The sequence below is a fragment of the Lathamus discolor genome, chromosome 5 (assembly GCF_037157495.1).
Source record: "Lathamus discolor isolate bLatDis1 chromosome 5, bLatDis1.hap1, whole genome shotgun sequence".
Taxonomy (NCBI): domain Eukaryota; kingdom Metazoa; phylum Chordata; class Aves; order Psittaciformes; family Psittacidae; genus Lathamus; species Lathamus discolor.
In genome coordinates, this window is record NC_088888.1 from 3,063,398 (window position 1) to 3,083,745 (window position 20,348).

Below are 20,348 nucleotides of genomic sequence, written 5' to 3' on the forward strand. Positions count from 1 at the left end.
CATTTTCAGGAGCTCCGGAGCTACAGAAAATGCTGCTATGCATCCAGAAAGGCAAAAAGCAGCTTTAACACACCTTCATCTGCAAAGCAAAGTTCAAGGAAAGTTTTACCTTTATGTGTGAAGCATTGATGTAGCCTGTGTTGTTTTCTTTGGTCGGCACCAGCTCTACTCTGTTCTCCTCATAAGGAACAACCTCCCTGATGCGGTTGCGCTCAGTGTTTTCAGGCAAGGCAGCAGTGGTGAAGATCCCATCTGCCTTTTTCTTTGGAATCTGCTCGTATTCTGTAAACACCATCCCCTCTTCCAACTTCCTCTTCAGGATTTTGCACTAAGATTTGACAGGAAGGAACATCAATCCATTAATTCCGCCTGAAGGAACATTTACCACTAGACTCATCCATCTGTTCTTTGAATTTCAATACACAGCATAGCATCCTCTCAGTCACTTCTTTCAGCTGCAGTTATCTGAGGGAATGTGACACACACCGATTTCTCCTGAGTAAAACCACATGTTCATTTTACATGTTGCCATTCTACCTTCACATTATTTAAGACTGATACCATAAGAAGCAAAACCCTGCTAAATACAATCCTGGTTCAGTATGAATTTGCGTGTGATTTCACCACAATAGATACTTGTAAAAGCATTTCATATTTAGAGAAGGTCGTGCTGCAAGAAGTGTGATGTGGTCCACGTTATCAAAGTACTCCCTAAACTTGAAAACGTGCAACTTCCGTGGTTGGGCACAACCCTGCATATGGATAGGCAGAGGTGAAGGTCTGTTGTCTGCATACCAGACAACACAAGGCTGAAAACCTTTACCCAGAAAGCCTCTTTGCACATATGTCTTTCAAATCTTAATGGCAGCAAGTGGTTTCAATTTCTGAAATTCATATCCATGCACACACATCAGAAGGTGACCAACTCTTGTTTGACAATTTAATCCTGTTCAGAGACATAAACTGAGCTCCTCAGTTGTACCAGAACATGGAATACGGGATCTACGGATGATCACTGCAGGAAAAACTGCCTGACCGAGAGAAAAACATGCAAAATGTTTGATTTAGAGCTCGAGCTTGGATAGTCACATTAAACAGTGAACAGTCTCAGTTTTCACTGACTTCAGTAAAGGTTCCAGACATTTAACAGAACGCAAAGACACACCAGTGTTAACCCCAGACCTCTTCCATTAATGCTGCTGAACACCTTTTAAGAGATTTTTTTTGACATTTTAAACCAAATATTCATATTTTAGGGACTTCATGCTGCTGGCAACAAAGGGAATGAGAGACATTGCATGAGCCTCCATCTTACCCTCTCATCCATTGGCACCTTGGTGACTTCATCCTGGCTGTCCTCCGGCACTGGAACCCTAGCAACTGAGAGTCCGTTCAGTGCTGCCAACATCAAGGGCCTCTTCTGGGCCTCCAGGCCTGCCATCTTCTGCTTTTCTAGATTCTTTTGGCAAGAAAAGGCACGTTTTCATCTCTGTGTGATTATTTATAATGCCAGTAAAATGCTGGAATGTTTTTTTAATCTCCAAAATCTGCAACTCTCTGGCCAAGGAATGCAGATGATCACCATTAGCATCGTAAATTCACATACAACCTCTATTCTTCCTGTTATTCCTCAAAGGCCTGCTCCTACATGAGCACAGAATTTTAATTTCAAAGCAGCAATCCCAGCGTGTAATTCGGTTTACGTGCCATTAAAAGACACGCAAATACAATCCTGAGCCTTTTCCTGCAAACATGATGCTGGGTGTAGGACACACGCAGCATCACCCTGTTGTGTTAAAGTAGCCCTGCCCGGGGCACCTTTGGAAAAGCAATCATGTCAATCTATTACAACAAACAGCAAAACACAGGCCATTGTTTGCCTTCTGTGATGGCAATACTTAAAATGAGAAGTCTTTTGATGCACTCAGCTATTACAGTGATTCAAACAGCACCCATGATGTATTTTGCACTAAAACCTGAGCTCACATATCCCAGAAACCGAACGGATCAGCAGCCAGGAAGGAATATTGTTTATCATGCCCATGCATGGGATATTATACTCCATTTCCTTAATGCTTTCTGCGGGACTTGGAGATGAGCACAAGGGAAGCCTGGTTCTCTGCATGCCTATGGTGTGGACACCACACAGGCCAAGCTCAGCTCCTAGAAACACACTACTGAACGTGAATGCCCTCAGACATCTGTAAATGGCTTGATTGTTCAAAAGCCCTGCGAGCTTTTTCCTCACCACTGGGTTCCTCCGCAGCACAATGCAAAAAGCAAACAAAAATCCAAACCCATCTGCTTGCTTTTCCGGCTTTCAGAAAGTAGGAAAATGCAAGTATTTTTCCTTTGTTTGGGGATTTTATGATTATTACTCCTGGCAAAGTAAAATAGAAAAGTCTGTGTTTAAAAGATCACGGTCATCAAATTACCATCCATATAACATGCAATTCCTGTGACAAAAGGAAGGTCTGCATGCGTTAAGACTGCTGACCTAAGCTGAAACCACTTTAAAAGCTTTAATGCTAAGACTACCTCTTCCAAAACAGCAACAACAACAACAACAAAGAACCTTTTGACCAAAGGCTGCTCTGAATGTACTCGAACAGCAAAGAGTACTCAAACAGCATCTCTAAGCTCTCTTCTCACCTTCACTCCATCCTCAAATCCTTTGGGTTCCTCTTTCTTTCCTCAGAAGATCAAAAGAACACATATATGTTTGTTGTTAGAGTGGAGTAGACGTTGACTTGATTACTTACAGTCAAGCATCTATTTTACATATAAAGTACAAGATCCTGCAAGGAGTAAACTCAGTCTCCGTGATACAACTCAGTGGCCCAAGCTTGACTCCTAGCCATTACATCAGTGTAAGGATCACCAACAACCAAGGAGCACTATACACATGCTCAGAGTTTCTTTGAATACACAATACTATTTCAATCTAGCTAGTTGCTGATCTAATTCATTACAAGCTCATTTCTGCTCTGGACCATTTAGATGCTTTATTAATTTGCTTTAGGAATTGTTTTTGTTTCAGACCTCAATCCCGAAGAACTACAGTGCACATTTCACCTTCTGTGACTACAACTGCACTTCTCAGAGCGTTGCATCAAGCGCATCCCTCGGTCACTAAATGGTAAGCATCCTTCAGGCTTCTGCCATTGCTTGCAGTGGCACTGGAGCCTTTAAATGCTGCTTATTCTGAAGTCATTGCAAGTTTAAAAGGGTGCCGTTTCTCATTCTTGAGTACATTTGTTAATGAATAAACAATCCAGATCCTCAACCACACAGCCTCTCCATCTGCTGCTTTTGGAATTAGATCTACGGTCACTTATTACTGGTAAAACCCGCAATCCATGGTCTACAGCTACCAGGGTTGCATTCAGGTAACTGTGTTATGTGAAGTAGCAGGGAAGGCAATCTGAGAGATCACCTGAAAAACTCAGGTGAGTTTCTGCTGTGTTATAGATGATGTGATACTTAACTCGACAGCCCTGCAAAGAAGCAATAAAATGCTAATGCTGAAACACAACCTTGCACCATCTCAGCAAACATGTTTCAGACCCACCCTGCCTTCAAATCCACACAGGCAGAGTGGAGCAGGTACTAAGGGCGGCTTTGTGGTCAGCCTCCTCATCACCCAGTGCATGCTCTGCACCCCCCTTGGGCTGGCACTGCTCTCAGCGTGGTGGTGGCACCATCAGCTGGATCAGGCATGGACCTGGCCAGCAGGTGAAAAACCACACTGGAGGAAGCATACAGCCCAAAACAGGGACGTGAGATCAGTCCCTTTGGTGGCCACAGAGATCCACAAACCCAAACTGGATCTGGCACTTAACATCACATTTCCTAACTTCGAGCAAATCAACATCTTCCCACCCAGGTGTTCCCCACAGTTCACTGATCCAGCAGCTTTTGGTACGGAAACCGACCTGTAGGACTACCAAGAAGCCACCGCAACAGAGGAAGGCACTTACCCTCATCATGATTTCTCTTTCTATAATGCTGTCCTCAATAGAAAACATTTCAGACACAGGTCTTTCCTTGACAGGTTCTTTCTTGACCCGCTCCTTCACACTTGTGAGGTCAGGCTCTGAGATGGAGGGCCCGAGCGAGGACCCATTTATTGCCATTTGATCAGTTCGAGACACACTAATGGCTTTGGAAGGCCCTGGCCTCATGGCCTTGGCCCTGGCTACAGCCACAGAAATGCTAACAGGGTCCTGCCGCAGCGCCCCGTTGCTGACACTTTTCCGAGGCCCAGGATACTCCGGAGGAGGTTTATTTGGTATTCTAGCCAAGGCAGCTTGCAGCTGAGCACTGTACTCCATGTTCTTATGGAGGGCTGTAATCTGCGACACAGATTCGGAGGTTTCTTCTTCCTCTTCGCTTTCGCTGCTGTGTATCAGCATCGTGGCATCAGAGAACGTCTTTTTGTGATGATAATGAGGCACTTGCTGAACTTCATGCCCCATCTGAACCGACTCTTCCGGCTGCACTTGCTCCCGCAGGGTGTTCCTGCGCGGCAGAGGAGCGTTCAAAGTTTTTAGTGCCATGGCTTCTATACCACGTACCATGTTGCTGATGACCTCCAAGCTGTGGCGCTTGTTCACAGCCGCGTGGTGCTTCACTGCCAGGAGGGGCTCACTGACCTCTTGCAGTGACTGACGGATGACGGGCGAGCTGTCCTCTTGGAAGGTTTTAACTGAGAGCTGGACCTTGCGAGTGACCAGGTCAGGACTGCTCCCACTGACATACTTGTGCCGGTGGCTTGCCAGGTCCGGCGTGCTCGTGGCGGGACGTGGACGTGGGTATGGAGGTGGGGGTCTGAAGAGATAGTTCTTTAACATGTGAGCGGTGTTGTAGCTCTGGCTGCTCTGCAGCTGCATGTTAGCCAGCTCGGGTGTGCTGACGGTGTGGGATATGGCACTGGCTGCTGTCTTATTCTGAGCAGCATTATTAGGGTTCATTTGGTCAGACGGGGCGACAGGCTTGTTATAGCCACTGCTCTGGGGTCCATATGTAATTGTGTAAGGATGCCTCTCTCGAATCTCAGGCTGACTGTAAACTAGGTCTTCTGGCTGGTTATAAGCATGTGTGTTTCCAATATTGAGATTCCTCAAAGACTGACTCTGGCTATCCATCTGGATCACCCCTCTCTTCATTTGCCTCATGACGGTTTCATAGTCTGGAGTTGGCCGGTAAGATGGTACTATGATTGCACTATGTCTGTGGCTGGGGATGTAGTCTGCTCTCATGATGTCACTTCCAGGGATGCTCAGATTGGAGGACATTGGAGATGCCTGGATGAAGTTCTGTGAGCGATTGAGAGAGTTCATGCTGTGGGCACTGCATACGCTCCCATTGGGTCTATTACCATTCAAGTAGCTGAAGTCCATTGGACACCTATCCAAACTGGTCTGAGACCTACAGTAGAAAGTCTCTTCATTTCCGTGGAAAATGCTATCTGTGTAGAGCAAAGATAAAGACATTGATGATTTTAACATACAAGGATTCATTCCGTGTTAACAAAACTTCAAATGAAGTCTGCACCAATGAGTGCAGACACAGCTTAGTGTACAACAACTGCTAGGAACATTTGGTCTTGGGAGCATCCCTGAGCCACTGAAACAGAACTAAAACAAAGCTACTCACATAAATGCTGCCAGCAGTTAGCAAAATATGGCAGTTCAGATCCTTGTGGGAGACATGAAAGGGGAAAGAGAGGAAGTGTTTTTGCCTGGGGTGGCAAAGAAGAATAAGGGGGCATCTCCTCCCTCAGCATCCTGTAATGATTCACTGCTGCTGCCACCTTAAAAACCGCAGTGCTAGCACTGCCTGTGGCAAACCTAACAGTTCTCTTTTCTGTTGGTGCACTGCTGTCTGTGATTTGAAGTAGCAGAAGACTCTGAAATTGGAAATCCGACTCCAAACCAATCAACAGTTTTGAGGGCCTGAAGTACAACACTGCAGGGTGATCAAGACTCAGAGGAAAACCACAGCCAACCAAAACACTCTACAGATGCACTAGAGAATATTAAACATTTCAGCAAAGGCTATTTGAGAGGGAATCAAGAGGGGAAAGATGATGACAGCTTTATGCAAGACTGCCCCTGTTGAACATCTTGTGAGAAAAGAGTAGCAGCTCCCAAAGCTGTGAGATCAGCAAATCCATCAGTACAGAGAAGTCTGTGTAAAACTAAGAGAGAACTTTACAGTTCTTCTAAACCTGAGAATGTCCCTCTTCAGACCCTCAGCTTTGCAGTAAATCAGTAGCACCCACTAAGACAAACCTTTTACTGTATGCAAGGAACTAAACTTACCCAGTTCTACTTTAAAATTAGTCAGACCATCACAACTCTAAACCACTCTCAGGTATGACTAAGATCTCCTCTGCTGCTGAGAGCACTTCAGCTGTGCCTCTCATGAACTGCAAAGAACGCAGCCTGACAGACCTGGCTACGCGTATTCCAAAAGGTGGTGTGGTTAAGGGTGTGAGATTCAAGGTGTTTAGAGGCTGGGCGCCCTTCCCAGCCTTGATCAAAGTAACCTGGTACAACCTCTTAGGCAATTTATTTGTCAAATATGGGGTAAAAACAGTTAACCCTTCCTACGTCCGTAAGACTGACAATGTAGGCAGATGGTGGTGAAAAGTCAGCAGAACAGACCATCTAAATACAGTTTCATGACCAGGATGCTCTGATTTCTCCTTTTCCCTAACTTTGTTTCTCTCCCTGGCCCCAGGTGGCAATGCCTCTGAGTGCAGCCATCCTACTTCCTTCCGAGAGATTACCTTTCCAGCTCACTGAACTGGAATTCCAAGTTTAAGGTCCATATAAGCATGCACGGGCATTTTAGAGAAATTTGAAAACCGAAATTGGACTTTAAACAGAAGATTTACTGCAACATTAACCATAAAACTACTCTCTCTTTTCCAGCAGCAGCTCCCATTTGACCATGACAGCATTAGAAACCTAGACATAAAGGTTAGGAGCCTCTTTGCCTGCACAGAAAATTGAAGTCCATTAAAGGCAAAATATATGCTCTAAGTACCTTGTGAATTATGTGTTTCAGTGTAGTGTTCTCCACACTGGACATGCATAGGAGGCAGTATAAATGGATGTTGTCTTGGCTGAAATAAAAGCACAAGGTAAAATAAAAAGCATTAGCAACTTGGTTTGCTACAGGTTTTTTGCAGCTGAAACAAGAGAAACGGTTCTATGCCCTTTCCACTGAATACAGCCCTTTCTTACCCAGCCAAAGACACGTGGCTTGGCATTTCTTTATGGAACAGAGAATAACGTTTTGCAAACTGTTTGCTAAATTCTGTTGCAGAGCCCAAACCTGAGCGGTGAAAACTCCTTTAAGCTCAACCACTTCAGAAAACAACATCCAGACTCTCCGCTCGCTTACAACTTTTCACAAGTTTAGTAAAAAGCCCTTGCAGAATTAAACCAAACCAAACATCCCCTCAGGACAAAAGGAGGGGATAGAACAAATTCAAGGACCTAGAACACTGTTATACAAGCAATAGGAGTACATACAGACTTAAAAGTAACATGAATATTGGGTTCCCTAGATGATGAACTGGAGCCTTCCTCCAACAATCTGCACTGCAAGAAGCTTTTTAACACAACAAGTATCATAGGGGGCAATTCAGCATTAAATCAGTAGGATCGTGTGCAGCAACCAGCTTTGCCCACTAGTAAACCAATGTGTTGCAATCACAGTTTACTACCTGCACTGTAATGTCCTGCCCGGTGCCACTGAGCAAAGTTTAGGAAAGCATACTTTGATATACAAAGTAAGCAGAAAGAGAAGGAAGACACTCTTGCCTTGTGAATGTATGAATAATTTCTGAGCAGCAGAATAAAGGCTCTTCATCAAGGCTGATTCAAGTAGTTCAAACTATTAAGGAATATTGTGGATGCCCAAGGCAAAAAAGAAACACCAAATAATTTACCACCTCTGCATGCACATGCACAAAATGAGTACCACGCAAGTGAGCTATTCAAGAGGGGGTGGGGAAGGGTTAAAGTTACATTTTCTATGTAAATGGGGAGAGGGAATGAGAATCAAAGCATCTGAGCACACATGAATTCTTGCATACAAAATGGTTGTGTTAAGTCAGAGCTGGAAGACGACAGAAACTATTTCTGCTACAGCAATGACTTCCAAGGGCAGAAACCCTACTCTCACTGAACAAACTGGGCCAAGGAGCCTGCTGCTGATAACCCAAGTAGCAGAGCTTAGCCTGGAATGAACCAAGATGCTGGGAAGTCTAACAAATGGGGAGCAGAGGAAAAATGCAAGGAAGAAGTGACTCCTACTGGGAATGTATAGATCTGGAGCAGACAGTTTTCTTTGCGATAGATGTTATGGAAGATGATGGCAAGAAATTAAGGATTATTCCACCCCCCTCTCTCCTCCCCTTTTTTTTTTGGAGGCCCGTCTGCCTCTTCTGATGGAACAGGAGAAGCTTGAGGTCTGCAGAACATCAATATCCAAATTAAAGATCACTTGGGGTTTTTATTATATTAAGATCTACCTATACTGAGGAGGTTTGGCTGGAAATCCAGCATCACTGGGTGGCCTGACAGGCAAAAGAAACAGCATAAAATGGGTTTAAAGTAATAGATAAAATACAGGTTCACCACGATGCCAAAACCATATAAAGGGTTTTAACCTGAAAGTAATGAACGTGATCCTCAGTGAAGTGGCAGAGCCTCACCCTTAAAATTCCACTTCACTTCCCATTTATGACTACTGATTTATTACCATACAAGACAAATGAATAGGCAGGTATATAAAGGTATGTACAGTGCAGACATCAGTCAGGAGGCCTTCTTTTTCCCTTTCCTTCTCTCCAAAGAGAACTGTTCCAACAAGTTAACAAAACAATTATGAAAAGAAGCAGTTGAAAGTTCAATGTGAAGCGTTAGCAGCACAGTTCGTTTTTCACTGATGAGCATTCCTCCTCTTGGTCTTCTTGAGACTGGGTTTTAAACCCAAACCTTGTTGCACGCTTATGTTCAAAACATAAAGAGGCTGCAGGATTTGCTTCTTCTTTGAAAAAGGAGATGTCTACTTTCCGTATCTAATACGGAGGGCAGCTCTCTTCTTCCCCTTGTCATATCCCTGAGGCCATAGCATGAGCATGCAAGGAACATTTGGTTTCGTCATCTGCAGTCTTTCAGAGGCATCTCTAGGGACCAAACTAGCAGATCCAAAACCCACTGTAAATATACCTCAGAGAACATGACACACAGGCTGCGTACTGCATTCGTGACACCTTAGAGACATGCGAAGAATGAAAGCACAAAGAAATCTGGAGCCAGCTCCAACAGCTTTCCTGCCCAATGGCTGGGAAACACAGAATGCAGCTTTTAGATATAGCCGACCATATAGAAACACACAGGAAAACAGCCTGTGCTGCAATCTGCAAAGATAAAGTTATCCTAGGGTCAATACCTGCTTAAGCTTAATTTGGGAAAGCTGTAGCCACACTGTGGGGGCACGCCAAGGAAACATTCCTGCCCACACTAGCTTTCTACCATACAGCAATAGGCTAATGGGATTACCACTGGGAAAGTCTACAAAGGAGTTATGATCTATATCACGCGCGGAAACTTGCAACCTGCATATGGATAATATTGCCCTCTACAGAATCAGCACTGCTGTTCATTGAAATCTTTCTTATTCAAATCTGTTTTATTAAAATCTTATTTAATGGACTCTGAATTGCTGACATACACTAGATGCTAAGACTGGAGCCAAACCAGTGTCCTTAGAACTCACCGGGGGTGGGGAGGAAAATACTCCCCACAGACTTTTTTGGTGAAGACTTCAGGAAAGAGTTACCCAGCTTTGTCAGATTTATAGTATCTGTATATTATAGTATATTATATTTTACTTTAAAACTCAATAACCTCACACAGAAAATAGGTTTTTAACCCAAGAAGTTGGTAAATTGTAAGCAGACTTCATACAAAAACATGAGAAATGGAGGAAACGTGACATGAGGAGCTGTAAAATTATCTAATGACTAGGTTTGATGTATACAGCACAAGAGACTTCAAATTCTTTCCAGGAGATTATTTTCTCTACATATTGAGGTCACCTCAATCCAGTAGAAAAGATGTTCAGCTTCTGCAGGGCAACTAAAAACATAATGCCTTGAAGACTGTCATTTTTAATACTCAGTGGTGGTATTATCCACTTAAATTAATCAACCTGGGCAGCCACAGCCTTGCAACTCATTCCAATCACATTGCCGACACGAATAATGATATCATGTGCTTATTTGGAATCTAGAAGGTATTCCGTCTTACACAATGCCCCATCCCATCAGAAATGGTACAGATATTCATAGAGCGCCCACCGTGGCACATACCAAGGATGATCTACTCCAAGTGGGCCGTCGTCGGATAGGGGGAGGAGAACTTGATTGTCTGTAGGAGAAAAAGGAAAGGGAAATACTAGAAACTACCGTATTTCAATTGTGATCCAAGAATGAATGGGGGAAACAAGAGATGAAGAATTTTTATGTACAGTTCATTAATGAGATTTAAAATAATGAAGAAACAAAAAGAATTCCAGTTCTTCTCTAAATACAGGAAGTATTCCAGTTCCAAAATACACATGCCTTCTGTTCATTATCCTATTTGGCTAACTTGGAAACACAAGAAAAACTGGCTTAAAAATTAATCAAACAAGTCTCTTAAGCAACAAAAACTGAACACAGGCACAGTCTCAGGTGACTTAAGGTGAACATTAAAGCAACAACTATTTGATGAAATTCATAGCAATCACTTCAAAGCAATGCCCACAGATCAGGAAGGGGAAAAAAGCAATTGGTTAGGTAAAACTAGCAGAAGCACATACAGTGTTAGAGTAGCCAGGTGCAGTGGAAGCAACAAGGAGTGTAGGAGGAAATACAAAATGAGGAAGGGAAAGAAACAAGTTGAAGGAGGCAGAAATATAGTGCTTACGTGAAGAGAGGAAAGGTGGGATTTGTCCTCTTACAGTTTCTGATCTAGTGAATGATGTTATGTGCTATTAGAGGAAATGCACACAGGAAAACAACCAACTATCATTTACACACAGAGAGCAGGAAAATTACATGGCTAGAAAACACACATTGGCATATGCTGCCATCAATGTCTGTGGCTCTAACACAGAAGCTGATACCATATGAGACTGTGGTAAGGAGAGCAATTCTAACGGCAAAAATACATTTCAACTCCAGTTATTTCACTCAGTGACCTCAAAGGGTTCCCTATCTTTATTAGTCCAACTGTTTGTAAGTTGGATATGAAGCTGCTACATACACCCCGTTCATAGCACCCATGTACTTATGGCTCAGTGTTTAGTAATAAACACGACCAAAACCTATTGCTTCTTTGGTCTGGATTACGAACAGTAACAAAACAATCCTCTCCTGCTGACCCCAATGTACAGCTTCAAAGGGGAAATATTCCAAGATGACAGACTACGGGATTTTGTTTTCTTTCTTGACTGTCACAAGGGGAGACAATCAGGAGCTCTAAAACCTGAAATCCATGATATGTTGCTAAGAAATGTCTTTTCTGGTCTCCCACTCCCCTCCCGAGCACTGTAAGCACCACCTGAAATCAAAACATCTTCATTCTGTAAGTGAAAAGATCAGCTCATTGGTCTCTACATTACTCTGACTCACTGTATGTGAACATAATGTGTGCCTATGTAACGTTAGAAGGTTAGACTTTCAGATCTTCCCTTCATCATTTTGGCTTTATTTTCCAACAGATGGCATCACCCAGTTGAACAGATGGGATGTCCAGCTCTAACTAGAGCTGTTGATAGAGATGAGGCTTCTTCATATCTTTCCAGCTAACTGAACTGGGAAGGTTCTGCAAGCAATTCATGTTCTCATTGCTATACAGGCCCTGTACATCAGGAAAATTCCTCAAAACTCTGAACCTCTAACAGCTAAATTTATCTCAAATTACAATTGCTGCGTGCTAATATAAGGGAAGCATCCTTAGCTTCCAGACTTCTAAACTGTAAGTGAAGCCTCATGAATTCCTCCTTCAGTTAGAGTGAATCCACCTGTATGAGAGGACTAGCTCAAGGCCAAATTCCTTAGTAAGTGCTCAAAGTAGAGCCTAAAGGAGACTTCAGGTTCAGATTTACAGTCTCTGCATCTTTGTGCTCGTATGGCTACACAGATTAATGTTCCCACGTGTCTGTTTGGCACATATAAGCAGCAGATAAATTCTACTGCCCAAATTAGAAGATGACAACCTGTGTTTTCCACCACCCTTAGCTGCTAGATGGGTAGTGCATCTGCTACTGCAATTCACATTTGAACATATGTCACTTTTCACTACAGTTTATCCTAATACTCGGGATTATTAATGGCAGAGATCAAGGCCTTTAATTCAAGACCCCTTGTCAGCTCTGGCTGCTTGGGGAGCATCACGCCTTGCAATGCTCAGAATGAAATTTCATTCTCAACTGTCTGCTCTTGCTGGTGGTTAAAACGAAGCAAGAAAAAAAGGGAAAGGGGAAAGAAATAACTGACACAAGTGACTAGAAAAAACCCAGATATGCCAAAACTCAGCTCAGTTTCAAAGCAGGATATCAGCAAACAGCTCTGAAGAAAAGAGTACTCACTCTGTGCAGATTTTGTTCTGTTTATAAAACTTGTGTCTTGCTGCAAACAGCCGTGAAATATATTTGGCATTTTCAAGATCGTCCTTTAAACACAAGAGAAAAATGGGAGAATGAAAACGTAATCATTCATTTTGTTATTCTTACCAAGAAGTAACAAAGAAGAGGTTTACACATCCAATTGCAATAAGGCTTGGTAAGGTCCATCATGTACAGAATCTGGCTGCCAAGAACATGTCTAGTGCCCTCAAGAGCATTCAAGGCATTGAATTACTGAAATACAGTCGCATGCCTTTACATGCTGCCACTTCAATGCTAAGTCACAGCGGGAGGGGAGGCGGGACAACAACAAGAATTGGCTCAAGCCTGCCGGTCCAGTTTCTATCCTGGCCTTGGCTCAGGGAGATGTGATTTTAAATAGCACTGAACAGCACTGCCCTCTGAGTTCCAGTATGTGCATGCACGGCACCTTATGCCCAGTTTCAACCACTGCTCATGCTGCTATATTTATGTCAGCATGGAAGCGTGGCACTGTGGATGTTTCATCCAACAAGCACTTCAGTTTCTTCCAGACTTCCCAGCACAGTATCCTTCAGGATTCTTGGAAGAGAATACAAACATTGGTAGCTCAAAGAAGTTCATTTCACTCTCTGCATAAACTGTGAACTTGGGGGAGAGGGGTTAAGGCGAGGGAGCCCCTTTGGCAAAGTGGAATTTTAAAGGTTTCTTTTTTATTCAAGTAGCTTTCTGATTACACCGATTAGATCTTTTCCTTACTGTGTGAAAGAGCACATTCTCTTCTTTGTTGATCAACTCTAGAACAATGGCAGACTTGTTATGTGCTATATTCCCAATGTCATTCCACCTGTAGAGTAAAAAAATGCAGTAGAGTTTGCCAATACATACATTCAAATGTTTCACAAACACATTAAGAATCCCTTAGTCAACATGAGCCTCATTTGATGGGAAAGCTTTTCAGCAGCTGTTTGGTGAAGAAACACGGTTAGGAAGAGAAGGAAGTCATGCCCTGATAAAAGGAGAAATAGATATTCACCTTTTAACCCAAAGCAGGAGAGCCCAAAACTCTCTTCAGAAACACCAATTTGAAGACTCACAGTAACAGAGACATTGAAAACACATGACTGCTAAGCCTTTTACTGAAGTGTGGCATGTTTGAGCTGATTGATTTTAGCTACGTGTAATGGAAATGATTATTTAATGGTACCATTCCTCTCCAAATGCTATTTCTAACTTCCTCCAGTGCCAGTTCTTCCTGAAGAAGGTTAAGCTGACAACACGGTTACGTAGGCTATGCATACCATGTTAACACTCTGGTTTTATGTGTGCAGTCTTTGTTGGTTCCTTTTTTTTTCTTCTCCAAGTAATTGCCAGGTTACCCAAGATCAGAGTTATAATCTCCTTACAAAGAGCTGACAGACATTCACCTACATTGCATGCAATCCATGGGGATGGAAAGGACTTGTTTGTTCTGTTTGCAGCATGCATTCCTCTTCATGTCATGGCAGGATGCTTGAAGTACATATTTCCAGAGAGTAAGGCTCCCTGCCTTACTATTATTCTACAACTATCATTTCTGCATGTAAAGAAACTTCTTGGTTTTGTCACCTGGCACAGCTCAAGGATTATCTATTTTCTTCTTAAAAAGAAGAAAAGTCTGTGGAAAAGGCAGCCCAAACGTTTCGGATGAAAGTACTTTGAAGGCAAAACCCGCTCCAGCTGAAGTCTGACACAAGCCTTGCTACTGACTAAATATTAGCACACCTCATAAACCACACATTTTTGGCTGCACAATGTTCATAGTCTAATAAGAGGTAGTAGTAGAAATCCACTTCAACACCACCAGTAATGGAAATACCCACCAGAACAGCAGCAAAATAGAATGAGTGAAACCCCCGCCTCCCTGGAACCATAGACACTTCTAGCAACACTTTTATACACAACAAACATTTATGAGAAGCAACAAAACCCACAAAAGGGATTGAATGGAAAGACTGAAATGATTCTTTATAACCAAACCAGCAGAACAAATAAGTGACACCGCCAGGAGTTTTAAACATGCAGGATGAGGAAATCCAGGGGTTTGTAGTGGGGCACCTACATGTGACAACCAGATCTGCAGATAGGTTGAATGCCCAGGAGGCCGTGAGGCTTAACAGATTTGCATTCAGAAGCAGACATAAAGGTAAGAAAATAAAAGGGATCAAAGCCTTGTAAGTGGAACAAGATACGTGACAGAAAACTACATCTTTCTTGCTGTCAAACCCATTCACAGACATCAGCAATTATGTTTTATCACATCTCTTACATCCAAGAGGCCAATCCTGAAAACAACGAGGTGACCACTCCTCAGTTAGAGGATTGGCACTATTGAAGTCACATACGTAAGGGAAAAAAAACCCACACATGGAGCTCTGAAAAGAAACTCACTTTACTTATAGAAGACCCTAGTTTTTACCTATAGATCACGGTTGTCCTGCCAATTCTGTTTTTTATGAAGATTCCCATGAAGAAAATACCCAGGTGTATGTCATTTCCATGATTATCCTGCGGAAAAAGGATAATATATTTAGCTTCATAAAGAAACTGGCAAATGCATGAGTATGAATGCTTTCTGAACTACCAAACAGAAACCCTTCTTCAGGATGGCTGCAGGACTTCACTAACCTGTATATTGCTGCCTGATCAGACTGTGATTTTTGTTATTTCAAAGCAATGGGCACTTCATTGGATTCACTCTGTTGATTAGTGAGGACAAAGGCTAAACAAGCCCAAGGTTCTCCTCTATCAACCAACACACAGCACAGACTGGCACCAATTGTATTCCACATTCCCTAGCATTGTGATGACAGCTGTCTAGAGGCTGTATGACCACGAAAAGCACTAAGTCCTCCTTCACATTCACAGTGTTTCTCCAGTCATCTGTTAAAACATGCAGAGATTTCAGAAAGCCACACCTGGAGATGGAATCCCTCTCAAAAGCGATACCCTTCGTGCTTTCTCCTTTAAGTACTCCTTGTAGAAGTTCACAGCCTATCACCCTAAAAGTACTTGTATCTCTATACAGATACTTCCTCCTTTTCTTCCTCCCCCCCATTATTGGGTTAAATATTCACCTGTATGTATCACAATGTCAACTGCTTTTACATTGTTTCTGAGAGGTTCTGTTGGTTTTGTGCCACACATGTCTCCTCGTGAGTGCCTGTTTGAAATCAGTGCTCTCCTGTTCCATTTTGCAATCAGCTGTTTTCTTAAACCATGCTATGTCTTTATAAGCAACAAAAGCTTAATGTTGTTGACAAAGAGATTTTTCTACATTTATCAACAAAACCAACTCCCCCCTGCGGCTGCATATATAGTAATTGATTCACATGTTAAAGTGGTACATAAAAATCATGCTAACACAGTGTGGTTAAAAAGAAAGGGTAGAAAAAAAGGTTATGAGAGAAGTTAATGCACTATACTTGAGCAAATTCTAGAAACCATTGGGTGCTCCTGCATTTTAACTGATCTGTTCTCCTGGCCCTGCTCTACTTGATCCCCAGAAGGCAACAGTGGAGTATCTGCACCTGTATCTAAGTGTTAGGCCTTTGCAAACAAATGATGGATACCAGTTTTCTAGCCCTTGTCTATGCACTGATTCCTAGTGCTGCACACACCAGCATTCTTCCACATGCACTACAAGTCCTAGAGGTCCTATGGCTGACAGTCTTCAGTTTAGTCTGATTAAAGGACGGCATGTTCCTCTACCTTGTCCCAGAGGCAGCTTTAGAAGGCAAAGAGACTGGGAAAATGTATGTATTTGTTCACATATAAATACACATCCATGCATGCCTCTTCTCCTAAATAACAAGTGATAGGACAAGAGGAAATGGCCTCAAGCTGCACCAGGGCAGGTTTAGATGGAGCTGAGGAACAATTCCTGCCCCAGAGGGTGCTCAGGCATTGGAACAGGCTGCCCAGGGCTGGGCTGCAGGCACAGTCCCTGCAAGTGCTCACACACCGTGGAGACGAGGGCCTTACATTACACAGTTCAGTGGTGGCCTTGGCAGTGCTGAGAAACGGTTGGATTTGATGATCTTAAAGGTCTTTTCCAACCTGGTTGATTCTGTGATTCTATAGGTATACAAATATTCATATAGAAAGAAAAACATGTTTCTAGCAGCATTTTCTGACAGGAACAAAAGAAGAATCATTCATTTTTCCCTTTATACACTGTTCTAGTTGCCTACAAGGTCAGCATGCTGCTCTTTGCAAGGCTGCAGGAAGGTGATACCCTTCTATCAGAGTACCCAGCCTTTTACTATCTTACTGACATGCAGTAACATCTAATGACAATTCTAACACAGAAACTCTCTGAAGAAACTCTAGAATAAGAGAGATAAGAGAAACTCTCTCTTACTCATCTTACTGACATGCAATAATATCTAATGACAATTCCACACAGAAACTTTTTCATCATATAGCATTAATCTGAATTAACTTGAGGAAAACATTGATTTCATTCATTGGTAATAAACATTCCATAATTTTCATTGTTGGGTAAAAGGCTTTTTTGCCATTAAGCTCCCCCCCCTTCAGGCCAGTTTTGTGACAGACAAAGGATCAATTCTGACTTCAGCAGAACGGGGTTATTGTTTGGTGTGGCATTTTGGTTTGGTTTTAAATTCCAAGTCATCTTTAACTGGCAGCAGAACTGCTCGCAGTCCACCACTTCTGCTGGCTGGGTTGGTGTGCAAAGAGAAATGGGTCATGTTTGTACCGACAGCTTTCAGCTTCTCAGCACAACTTGGTGGCACATGCTCCATGAAGCCAGGCAGCCCATCCATGGCAGACAGGGGCTTCCAGTGAAGCAAAAGTGACAAACGCAAAACAACCCCTCCTTTCCCCCTTTTAAATGTGTGGAGGACCTGTGTGCACAAGTAAGAAACTAGGAAAAGGTAAAGTTAATGCTTGAAAAACAGCAACTTAGAAAGACACAAGACGGTCTCATCTTGCCATCCTGTTAAAGACAGCCAGAGCTGAGGTTCATCTCCTCAGACAGCACTCAGAGAAACAAGGAGCATCTCTGCTTTCCAAGTGAGCGGCCCTAGCACACAGCAACCTCTTCCGTGAAAAGGATCTTCGTGAAGAGAAGTAACACTACAGGCCTAAGGTACCCTCATGATGCAATGTCCATTCAAACCACCAGCAGTCATTTCACCTCCCAGAACAGTCAAGCAAGTCCTGTCTCTTTTGGATAAACACAACTTGCACGTATTCCAAAGGAAGCTGCAGACTTCTGCATCGTTTGATTCAGAGGTTCCTTTATAATATCCAGTAACATACCTTCACAGGGAAAATTTCCTGTCCAAACCCATCAAGGCGTTCCACTTCACTGATGTACATAAGCTCAGCCTCTGCTGCTGTAATGCCACTGCAATTAGAGTAACAAAAGGCACCAAATGGTTCAATGTTACATGCACACAAAAAACACTAGTGAAAGAATGGGAGGTTCACAAACCCACTTTGGAGATGGTGCCTAGAAATGCACCACACAAAACCGGCTTTTCATATTAGGATCAGAAAGAAGAGGAATTGTACTCAATGTTGCTAAGGTAAGGTACAAAGCACAGTTCAAATTACAGGAGAAACAAACTGAACTGATCATGTTACTCAATTTCTTCAGCACACATCAAATATTTCCCATGCTTTATTAAAACATCAGGCCATTGCATCAGGTTATGTCTAGTTTTGGATGGCCAGTTTGAGCCATATGGGTCCTAATTCGCACACAGAGTACACATACCCATTGAAGTTTCTTAAAATGACTTAAAAGGGAAGACCTACATTTTCAAGTCAAAAACACAGGCACTAAATCCAAATATTGAGCAGAATCTCTTTCGCAATAGGAGAACAAAGTGGGTGAAAGCTTCTACACACGTGTCTACACATGCTCTTGTCACAGCTCAGGAATTCAGACAGACTTCAGTTCTCAAAAGCAGGTCAGAATAGACTGCAGGTTGCTCCAAAAGAAAGCCACTGTTAGCGTTCCTCCTCTTTGCTCCTCACCATAGCTTAGGAACAGAAATACAGGAACCAGAGAAATACTTGGGAGAAAGAGGGACAGAAAGGAGGCGGAATGTGATCTACCTGCTGAAGTGAGGATAAGTATGTGTCCTTTGTGTTAGGGAAATAGCACTAAAGAGCACAGCAGGGGAGAGAAATCTTTCCTTTCAAGTCTGGGAGTTAACCAAGATCACACACACAGCCCATGGCAGAAAGAGCAGAACAGAACCAGGCCTGCTCATGGCCAGCTTGGAAGCTAACACTTTGGTTTCATCAAAGGTCCAAGCTTGCATTGAAACTAAGACTGAGAACTTAATACTCAGAGACTCCTATTTTCCTCATTACAACCATTTTCTGTCATACAATAGGGAGTGCTGCACCCTCCACGTAATATTCCCATTGCATTTCATGTAATAAAGCTTGACATGTAAATGCACAACCTAACACAAGAGCCTATTTCCAGTGACGTATAGGCACTGCATTTTATTAAGAACAGCATTCTAGAGGCTCAAATCCTTCCACGACCAAAACACTTAGATGACACAAAAGAAGCCTGCTTACAAAGGTGTTTGTGCTGCAGCACTAATACATCCATCCCCTCCTAGCCTAATTATCAACTAATTATTAACACCATATTGTATCTTCCACAATGAGACTTAAAGCCCAACTGCTGTTATTTTCGTTTCCATTCCACTGAGAGAATGTGTTCCCCCCCCCCCCCCCCTTCTGGAATGAAAGAAAACCCTATCGGACCCTTAGATTCCCCCTGATTAAGTCCCAGGGTCTTTCACTATGAGGATTTACACAAAACCAAGAAGAGAAAGGAGCCTACTCCATAGTGCAAGTAGTGTTACACAGGATCATTAAACCTTATGGTGCAGGTGCTTGTTTATTTGGGATTAAGTTCTTTGGCCATGTTGTGTTCACAAGAGGCTGATAATCTTTTGTAATAGACTAATTAAAAACCCCAGTGAGACACAGCATAATAGTAACATGAAGACAGGCTAGTTTGCCCCTGCCAGAAATGCATGGGGAAGAAGGGAAGTCCTCGGAGAATGATGACAATGAATAATCCAAACCTTAACACGTCAAACTTACCTGTGAGTTCGGTGCTCCTGAGCAACCTTTTGAGTCAGCTCCTCCAAGACAGCTTCATCCTGGGTCCAATCCTGTAAGAATATGAAGCAGCATCAAAAACTCATCCAAAGAGAAGGATGACAAAATGCGAGTCAGGAATTATGATAGATGCTTCAGGATCATTTCCTGTTCATGCTCTTCCAGGTCTTTGAGAGACAGAGACCCTATCACCAACTGTATTGAAAATTCAGAGCAGGGATGCTGAAAACATGCAAGGAGAACACAAGAGTCTGATTTCTTTTACGGCTTTTAGGGAGAGGATAAAAAGATACTGTTGAAAATAAGGTTAAGATATTTATTATTCCAAAATAGAGAGAACAGATAAGGACTCTTTTCCTGGATAAGGACCAAACAAGTCTTTAAAACCACTTGGAAGTCTACAAATTAGTATCTACCTTTTAAACCAGGCCAAAATTAACGCATAGACCATGGAAAATGAAGTCATGGGTATTCTAGTCCTGCAGGTACTCCTTAATCTCCATGAAATC

At 42.7% G+C, this 20,348-nt stretch overlaps 1 protein-coding gene across 1 annotated transcript in view; it reads right to left on the reverse strand.

Annotated features, from left to right (window-relative positions):
• The window catches only part of PTPN14 (protein tyrosine phosphatase non-receptor type 14), a 120,713-nt gene that overhangs the window by 19,071 nt on the left and 81,294 nt on the right, over positions 1 to 20,348 (reverse strand). The window contains exons 6-15 of the mRNA XM_065679407.1: positions 19,822 to 19,892; positions 18,004 to 18,091; positions 15,134 to 15,222; positions 13,435 to 13,522; positions 12,661 to 12,743; positions 10,397 to 10,454; positions 7,057 to 7,135; positions 3,981 to 5,470; positions 1,316 to 1,459; positions 110 to 328 (exon numbers count right to left, since the gene is read on the reverse strand). Coding sequence (XP_065535479.1) covers positions 110 to 328; positions 1,316 to 1,459; positions 3,981 to 5,470; positions 7,057 to 7,135; positions 10,397 to 10,454; positions 12,661 to 12,743; positions 13,435 to 13,522; positions 15,134 to 15,222; positions 18,004 to 18,091; positions 19,822 to 19,892 — 2,409 coding nt within the window. The remainder of the gene's footprint in view (positions 1 to 109; positions 329 to 1,315; positions 1,460 to 3,980; positions 5,471 to 7,056; positions 7,136 to 10,396; positions 10,455 to 12,660; positions 12,744 to 13,434; positions 13,523 to 15,133; positions 15,223 to 18,003; positions 18,092 to 19,821; positions 19,893 to 20,348) is intronic.